This window comes from Vicia villosa, unplaced genomic scaffold, assembly GCF_029867415.1.
Source record: "Vicia villosa cultivar HV-30 ecotype Madison, WI unplaced genomic scaffold, Vvil1.0 ctg.002501F_1_1, whole genome shotgun sequence".
Lineage (NCBI taxonomy): Eukaryota > Viridiplantae > Streptophyta > Magnoliopsida > Fabales > Fabaceae > Vicia > Vicia villosa.
Genome location: NW_026705949.1, coordinates 62,695 through 72,420, shown reverse-complemented (window position 1 = coordinate 72,420; position 9,726 = coordinate 62,695). Strand labels below are relative to the sequence as shown.

The 9,726-nt window shown below is 27.7% G+C and overlaps 1 protein-coding gene across 1 annotated transcript; it reads right to left on the bottom strand.

Annotated features, from left to right (window-relative positions):
* Positions 1–230: 230 nt before the first annotated feature.
* On the bottom strand, positions 231–3,174 carry LOC131639008 (protein neprosin-like). Its single transcript, XM_058909531.1, has 6 exons — positions 3,067–3,174; positions 2,764–2,934; positions 2,599–2,652; positions 2,214–2,357; positions 1,734–2,096; positions 231–272 (listed from the first exon to the last, which is right to left on the bottom strand). Exons 1-6 carry the CDS (start codon positions 3,172–3,174, stop codon positions 231–233), a joined length of 882 nt encoding a protein of 293 aa, XP_058765514.1.
* Between the last annotated feature and the right edge of the window lie 6,552 nt (positions 3,175–9,726).

Genomic DNA, 9,726 nt, shown 5'->3' with positions numbered 1-9,726 from the left:
GAGGGACTCAGAAGAAAAAAATACTTACAAGAACGAAAATAAAAAACTCACTAACTTACAGGGACCAAAAATGCATTTAAACCTAATTACTATTATTAATTAATAATGAATCACTCATCAAAACCTAATTTTGACTAAGTAACTCCCTCCCACTATTTTCTCTCCACTTGATTGAATCATTTACCTATTAATATGATTCTAAAGTTTATTGGAAAGGTACGCCGGAAGGATTATGCGTGAAGGTTCTCTCCATCAGCATTTCCACTTTTCTCCTATTAATGAAAACATTAACAAATTTTAACATCATCAGTCATTACTTCTTCCAACTCTTTAATGAATTTCAACACAAGTGACATGCATAAAAAATACTGTCGGTACCTATAGTCATATTTTGTCTTTGGAAATATATGTATTTTTCTTCTAGAAAAGGCTTGAAACATGTTGGTGTTACCATTCAGTGATGCTTAATTAATAGATTCGTTTTGGATTTCTCACTTTTAGCCTATATTCTAAATCCCAAGTTTTTTAAGAAGTGAAATTTGGGTTCTTATGTTGCATAATAGATGATCAAGGATCTAAAACTTTAGATGAGTTAAAGGCATGTAAGTTTGGTATGCTATTGCCTTTAGCCCAGTCTATGCCGAATCTCGTTAATTTTGTTGAATTTTCAAATTTACCTTTAACTTTGGTGTAGCTGAAGTTAATATATTTTGTTAATTTTTGAAGTTTGACTTTAACCTCTACCAGGTCAATGCAATGCAATTTTTATTGACTTTTGGAATGTTTTTTTTTAGCGTTGGCTTCGGTATTAGCCTCAACGTAGAGTCGGTTTAACTGAGGTTAACGTAATTTTTATTTTATTTACAATACAATTTATTTTTAAGTTGATTTCTAAAATCAAAATAAATATTTAAATTAATTTTACTATTCGTAACAAAAGTTCATCAAAATTATGAGACAACTATACATCAAATTTCTTTGAAGTATCAATCAATCATTTGATGTCGTATTATGATTATATTTAAACCAATATTTAAACCATTTTATGATTATATTTAATATAGTGTAAAATGTTTAAAAAACACCATAAAATTATTCATACAATTATAAATCAATTTGTATCTTTTTTTCAATATATATATATATATATATATATATATATATAATTTGTTTTTATTACAATGTAGTATGGATTGTTGAAAATTTTTTCTATGTTTCCCTAATGGCAATTACTATTTTCAAAAACTTAATCGGCCACTTGAGTTAGAGAGTTAGACTTCATATGGATATATTTGTTAACATACAATGATAAATTTTGTAGATAAATTTAGGCTTAATTGCAACTTTGGCCTCTCTATTTTGTTTTTTTCTCGATTTTAGTCCCCTCATTTTTAAAACCACGATTTTGTCTCCCTTTTAAATGTTCTATTGAAAAAGATACAGGAATAGAGACTAATTTTGCTGATAAAGGCAAAATAGAGGGACGAAAATTGCACAGAAAACTTAAAAAGATGACTAAAATAGTAATTTTTAAAATAAAGAAATCAAAATCAAGAAAAAGACAAAATAGGGGACTAAAGTTGCAATTAAACCATAAATTTACTAAGAAGAATTCTTTTGCATAATAAATAACATAAAGGAAATAAAGATAAAAATTACATTAGAAGAAAAAGAAGAAAGAAATAATAGATTCGAGCATCCAACAATAATTGTATCGAGCATCCAGCATTGACCTCACAGTTATTTCCACCCGGTCCTCCAAACTCTAGTGTTAATCCATTTGTACCATCTTCATAGTATCGAGCATCATAGCATTGATTATTAGAACTTCTTACTTCTCCCATATCTTTTGTAACTGATTGTTGCATTCGAGAATTATTGACAAATGCAAGCTTCTTAAAATGACATGCATGGCCAAAAACACCATTAGGTTTTACTCCATATCCCATGGGGGGGCTAGGAGTATTTGTGGGATTTGTTGTTTTGCCTATCCATACTATTTGATTAGCCAAAGTCATGTTGGAGAATAATGATGAAGGATAGTATCCAATTTTCTTCTCATTTATATAAATCCACCAATTTTTTGTGCTTGAATCCTGCTCATATTAATAAACTTTTGTGAGTATACTATTGTTATTGTTAAGCCAATAGTTGGTTAATAATTTAACTTGTTTTTAATTATAACTTTTAAAATAATATAATTTTGATATTACCTGTAAGATAGCCAAGGAAAGCTCGACAGGAAATTTATCAATAGTTGATGTTTGATTGAATGATTTCCCAATAATAATTGATTTATCGGTTTGAATAAATCCAGGACACTGTAAATTTGTACATCCTTTCTCGAAATTATTACTCTGTCAATTTGAATAAAGTCACCTCAAATTTAAAAGAAACACAGTTTTTTTATTTATATTTATATATTAATATAAATAAATTATCAATATTTATAAATAAAAGTTAAAAAATAAAAAAATAAAAAAAATCAAAATAACATTTTAAAAGTCTTATATACTAAAAACATATATGCTAACAAATATATAAGCTATCAATATCAAGTATTAGCAAAATACAAAATACACAGTAAGAAATACTTACCGTCCAAGCGATATAAAGATGAGTTTTACTATCTTGATATAAAGAAGGGAGCACCTAACAAAAATATAAGTTAAATTAGATATTATTTATGGTATAATAAATAAAAATTTCTATACACATTATATGCTTAAAAAAAATATAATAACTACATAAATTTAAACTCACATGCCATCCAACTGAAATTGCATCAAAATTATTTGAATCTTGATTTGCAATGAACATAGATGCAACACTCATTTGTTCTTGGTCAACTTTTGGATTATAAACACTAACAGTTCCACTAACTCCATAGAAAGCAGTGCCACTCATACTTGGTCTGAGGATTGCTCCTGCATACTGTATATTTAAAAGATTAATAATTAGTTCAAATTAATATCAGTACAACATTCAAACAAAAAGATCAAATTTTTATTAAAAAAAAGAAAAGAAAAACATGAGAATATTTATATGAAGGATATTATTATTTACATTTGTGATCGTCTCCGACCCTGTTGAAACCTCTTGAAGTATATCTCTTGTGCCATGAACAAGAGGACTATTCACCAAACAAAAGAGAAATACCAATATACCGATCATTTTCCCTTTACTTTTCAATCAAATAAAGAAAAACTAGAGAAGTAGTGTCTTGTTTTCAGGAAAGAGAGGAGAGAAGAGAATAATAAAATTTACACAACACATGGTCTCTTTTTATACTAAATACTATCAATACTTAATTTAGGAAATTAATTATATGATCTTAAAAAAGAAATATTTTCATAATTTTAATTATCTATGAGAATTAGATATCAATATTTGTTAAATCCAACAGATTTTGTGAAATTGTTAACATATTCATCCAATCAAATCATTCATAAATTATTTTTAGATTAATTTTAAATATATCTTAATAAATATTTATTCCTTACAATTTAATTAGATATAAATGAAGATTTGTAACACATTTTTATATTACGATACAATATCTATATAAAAATATAATAAATAAATTTAATTAACTATTCAAAAAAGAATTTAATTGAAATATATCAAGTTGGATTCATAAAATATTTTCACAGTTAAATAATTATAAATTTTAAATATTGAAAGAAGTTTGACTTTTATTTTGATCACCTATAAAATAATATAAATGGATGATAGTGATAAATTGACAGTATAAAACTTTTACAATGATATTGTATAATAATTAATCTCTTCACAAAATGGACCAAAACTCATTCAAAATAATTAAATAACCTATTCATAAAACTATATAAATTTTTTATATAAATAATACAAAATTAGTACATCTAACGAATTCAATATTTATTACTGTAAATCATGGAAAAGGAAATTATAGTAACTAATTAAATATTAAAACAAAATAATATCTAAGTATTAATAAAATAATATAAAAAATACTACATACATAATTATACCATGTAATTGATTGAGGTTTTTCCATTCAAGATTCGTTATTAAAATAAAATAAAAATATTAGTCATAAGTATTAAAATAACAAATTACATATTTATTGCTGTAATTTTTATAGTAAAAGAAATTATTTCCAAGCATCTCAATATCATTATTTAAGATTTAATATTAGAAAAAAATAATATCTAATTATATATAAAAGATTATAAAAACACTACATACACAACTACTTGCAATTCTTTTTTTTTATTTTAATTTAAACAATTTTTTAAATAAAATTATTCGTAATTGAATTATTATTTTAGTATTTATTATTAAAATTCATATGACAACATTTATTGATCTATTTTTTTTATCAGTTTTGTGTTCTCATTCCATTAACATCAGGACTATCCATTTTATTTTATCATGTCAAAAAAAAAAAAAAACATCAAGACTATCCACCAAACAAAAGATAAATAACAATATAATGATCATTTTCCAATTTCCCTCTACTTTTTCAGTAAAATAAGAGAAATAGTGTCTTGTTTTGAAGAAAGAGTGAATGATAAAACTTACATTTATATGTTTTTTTTGTTGGCTTTTCCGTTTTATACTAAATTGTTCAAAGCAAAAGAAATACTATCAATACTTAATTTAGGAAAGGGTAATGCTAACTAGTGCTCCCGAAATACTGGTTAAGAGATTAAAAAGCTAAGTTAAACATAATTTAATAAAGTAAAAAGAAATATTTTTATCTAAAATATATGTATTCAATATATTGAAAATATAAATATTTAACTTTTTTAAAAAATATTCTATATATTGAATGCATTAAGTTTTGAATATTTTCTTTATTTAAAATGTTAAACCAGTATCTCTATGACACTCGTTAACATGAACCTTTAAAAAGTATGTTATATGATAATGAAAAGAAAAATATCTTTAGATTTTTAATTATCTATAAAAATTAGATATCAATATTTATATACTGATTGTGTAAAATTATTTACATATTTATCCAATCAAATCATTCATAATTTAAATTGAAGTTATTTTTAACTATATCTTAATAAATATTTATTTCTTATAATTTAATAAGATGTAAATCAGGATTTTTATTCTAATATTTATTAAGATACGATATCTAGAATCATATTAATTAATGCAGGGGTTGTGTTTTTAGACTTAAGTTGCCAAGTAATTCTGATTATTAAAAAATAAAATTAGACATTAAAGTGTGATTATATATATTTGAGCTAATTTCAAATAAAAATATAAAAATTTTAATTAACTATTCTTAAAAACTTCAACAAAAAAAACCATTAAAAATAATTAAATAAGAGATGGAGACACACCTATTAAAAAACTATTTAAAATTATACAAAATTAATACATCTAACGAATTCATTATTTATTAATGTAAATTATGGAAAAGGAAATTATACATATTTTATTCAATATTAAAACAAAATAATATATAAGTATATGTAAAACAATATAAACATTTTATAAATAATTACATCATGTATTAGGTTATGATTTTCTCAGTTAATATTCATTATCAAAATAAAATAAAATTTTTATTCATATGTATTACACTAACCGATTCCATATTCATTGTTGTAACTTGTAATTCATAAGTAATAGAAATATTTCCAATCCGATTCAATATTCATTATTTGAGACTTAAAATAAGAACAAAATAATATCTAATTATATATAAATGATTATAAAAAATTGTGTTTACACAATTACTTGTAAACAACTTTTCTTTAATTGATATAATTTAAAAGATAAAATTATTTGTAACTAAATCAGTATTTAAGTATTTATTGTTATAATTCACATGATTGGAAAGGCTATTTTCAAGTTTGTTCAAGATAGAATTTGGAGAAAAATCAATTCTTAAAGTAGCAGAAGTCTATCTCAAGTAGAGATGGAAACTCTAACCAAATATGTTATTCAATCTATTTCGACTTATATCATAAGTTTATTTTTGCTTCCTTCCTCGTTAAACGATTAGATTGAGAAAATGTTAAACGTTTCTAGTGGAGTCATAAAAAAACAAAGCTAAAGGAATTTGTTGGCTATCTTGGGATCGATTGTCTATGTCCAAAAATATAGGTGGCATGGGTTTCAAGAATATCGGCACATTCAATTATGCTATACTTAGTAAGCAAGCTTGGAGTCTCATGATTAATCCTGAGAACCTAGTCTCTCGTCTATACAAGGTCGGGTACTTTATGGATTATGTTATTGGGCATAATCATGGGCGAAGCTTGGGTCTAGGCCGGGATATGCTCAAGCTCTAGCCCAATAAATTTTTTGATTGGAGAAGAAAAAAAAAGTAAATAGAAAATTAAAAAAAAAGACAATATGGTAAACTTAAAGAGGGAAGGAAGAAGAAAGGAAATAAAACGCAGAAGCACAAAGGAAGAAAAACGCAACGACATATCTTTCCCTCTTGGATGACGTGCTAATCCGATTCCAGCGCGAGATCGTCATTTCGACGCCGGTGCTTCTCATTCTGCAGGTTTGTTGTTTCTATTCTACTATTATTTTCATTTTTTATTGTGCAGAGAGAGAGATTTTTATAATTTTGAGATAGAGATTTGGGGGAAAAGCATGACTCATGAGAAAGAGAGTAAAAATAATAATGGATGAGGACAATATATTTGAGTGTCGGCAAAATATTTGATTGAAAACATTTGAATGTCGGCTTCCGGTTGCATTTTTATGATTATTTCTACATTCTAATTAAAGAATTATTTTCTTTCTATGTTTTGAGAGAGTACCAAAAAAGAGTTGATTTGTTTGTGCCTTAGAATTCTTCTTATTGCCACATGTATGTCTTGTGTCAATTCTTTTTGATTTAGCATACATAGCTGTAACTAATGTGTGGGTAATAGAGTTTATGTTAAGATGTGTACTATATATTGATAATAAACCTGTTTGTTTACAAACCTGGATAGTTAGAATTCTAAAAATTATTTTTTTAAAGCTTTTCAAATACTAAAATAAGCAAAACAAATAAATGACATATAGATAATATATAATAGACTTAAATGCACTTTTGGTTCATGTAAGTTAGCGAGTTTTTGATTTTCTATCCTGTAAGTTTTTTTTGTTTGTTTGAGTCCCTATATTTTACTTTCGCGTCTGTTTCAGTCCCTAAAATCAAATTCCGCAGGAAAATCCGCAGGAAACCTGCGGATTTTGCTGCGGATTTTGACTTTAGGGACTAAACCTCAAACAAAAAGTAAGATATATGAACTCAAACCAAAAAAAATCAACTTACAGGGACGAAAATCAAAAACTCGCTAAATTACCGGGACCAAAAATGCATTTAAGCCTATATAGAATTAGATTATTTTAACATCTTATTTTCAATACCACATCAAACAATTTATTTATGAATGGAAGGAAATAATTGATTTTTAGTTTTGGTTGTTTAGTTTAGCTTGCCATAATTGATTTTTCTCATGTTATTGCTTGACTTGTTATTATTGATTGTTTGATTTGTTTTAATCCCAAGAACTCTTCCTCCAAGTTTGACGTTGATAAGCTTGCTCGTCTTGTTGATATTTATCAAGAAGAATTTTCTGACGATGATCGTGGAACAATAAGGGATTAACTTGAAACTTATGTTCTTCAAGTAAAAAGAAATGCTTCATTTTCCACTTGTGAAGATGTTCAAAGTTTGACTATGAAGATGGTCCAAACTGAGAAATATTTGGTATTTTTATTGGATTACAAACTTATTAAATTAGCTTTGATATTACCGGTGCCGACAATATCCGTTGAAAGAACCTTTTCAGCAATGAAGATTATCAAGTCTAAATTGAACAATAAGATCAATGACGTGTGGTTCAATGACTTAATGATATGCTACATCGAGCGGGAGATATTAAAGTCATTTGATGATATTGATATTATTCGAACATTCACTACAAAGAAGTGTCAGAAAGGACATTTGTCTCGTGATTTTATTTAACGTTTTATTGTAAGGTTATCTTTCATCTCTTTTATTTTGTTTGATGACTATTTATATATTATGTACAATAAATTTATGGCATTTAAATTTTTACACAGGCTTTATAACTTTTCTGGCTTCGCCACTGGGCACAATTCCAAATTTGTGTGGCGGAGCATCTGGAGTTCTAAGTTTATATTGCGACGAGGTTATAAATGGAGCATCAGTTCTGGAGAGAATATTTCGGTTTGGGGTCAAATTTGGTTGTATGACAATACTTTATTGGATAATCCTTGGCCAAATAACTCGGTTGTGGAAAAGGTCAAAGTTTGGGATTTGATTAATTCTAATGGTAAACAATGGAATCCAAACTTGATTTCTTCTCTAGTAGGGGGATGTCACGGAAAAGATTCTCAATATTCCTTTATCCGAAGCGGTTTAGGTGGATAAGTTAACTTGGAAGCATGAAAGGAATGATAGGTTCTCCATTCGTGGTGCGTATTGTTGTTGAATGCAGTATAGGGCAAGCAACAAAAAAGATTTGGAAATATTGATCCAGGAATTATCGTCCACAGAGATGGAGAGATGCCACTCAATAGTTTCTATGGTTTCGAGCTCGGGATTGAATGAGCAAAAAGTAAACAAAGATATAAATAGGAAAAGAATAAACACATTCTTAGAAGAGAAATAACTTATCAGGAATGCAAATATATTCACTCTTCACAAACATACACTTACCAACCCGTTATACTCAACCTAAAATACTCATCTATGTTATCACGTATCTCTCACATAAGCGTCCATCTCTGGAGCACAAACGAGATCATCTCACAACTAAGGTTATCTCTAACGCGAAGTCACGAGAACATCCGTATTCTCGCGTCGGCGATCTCTCGCGCGCCGCTCAAACACGAAAGCATTAAGTACAGATACAATCGGTGAATGCCAGCTCTAAATCTATCTCTAGGGTTCAGAACCAACAGATAATCATCCTAGATAAGGATTCAAGAAGTTTATCTCTAAAGCACCCCAAATCCCCAGCATAGAGCAAAAATCCAGGATAACATCAACACATATTCGTAAAGCAAGTTAAATATAACATTATAATCGGTAAATATACATAAGATTCAAGTAAATATACAAACAAAACCCAACCAAAGAGAAATACACAAAGAAGAAGAGAAATGAACCGAAAATCTCCCGGTTTGTCAGCACCGTTCGACGCTCAATCCACCCCCGATCATCCTTATGCAACCTCCGAAGTTGTTTTCTAAGCTAATTTTGATCTAAGAATGAAATTGATGGTGTTGAGACTCAAAAATACCCAAACCATAACCTAAAAATGTGATTTTTCCCCCTTTTAACAAGTCTGAAAATCCGCAGGTCCGCTGAGCGGAACAGAGTCCGCTTAGCGGGGTCTGCTAAAAATCAGATTTTGTTTTCGCCATAACTCGAGAACCGTAACTCGGAATTGCGCCCGGTTCAAAGCGTTGGAAAGATTATTCAATGCTCTATCCAATAATGAATGAATGGAAACCAAATTGATGATTTTTGTCATCCTTATTTTGAGTCTTTGGAAGTCCGCTTGATGGTGGCTAAGCGGGCTTTCACCAAAATTGCGAAATCGAAACCGTGCCTTTGACACTTTATTCCTCAAGGCTCCAATAAGCATGAATACCTATAAAAACAAAGGAAAAACTATCAAATGGTATAAAAGTATATGAAAATACAACTATTCACAAAGTATACGTATTTATACACAA

Excerpts from the sequence above, each read along its gene's own strand:
- LOC131639008 (XM_058909531.1), bottom strand. The coding sequence starts at position 3,174 with ATGATCGGTATATTGGTATTTCTCTTTTGTTTGGTGAATAGTCCTCTT. Across the intron at positions 2,653-2,763 it reads CAATTTCAGTTGGATGGCAT|GTGCTCCCTTCTTTATATCA; the intron begins GTGAGTTTAAAT and ends TATTTTTGTTAG. Across the intron at positions 273-1,733 it reads CGGGTGGAAATAACTGTGAG|GAGAAAAGTGGAAATGCTGA; the intron begins GTCAATGCTGGA and ends TTTCATTAATAG.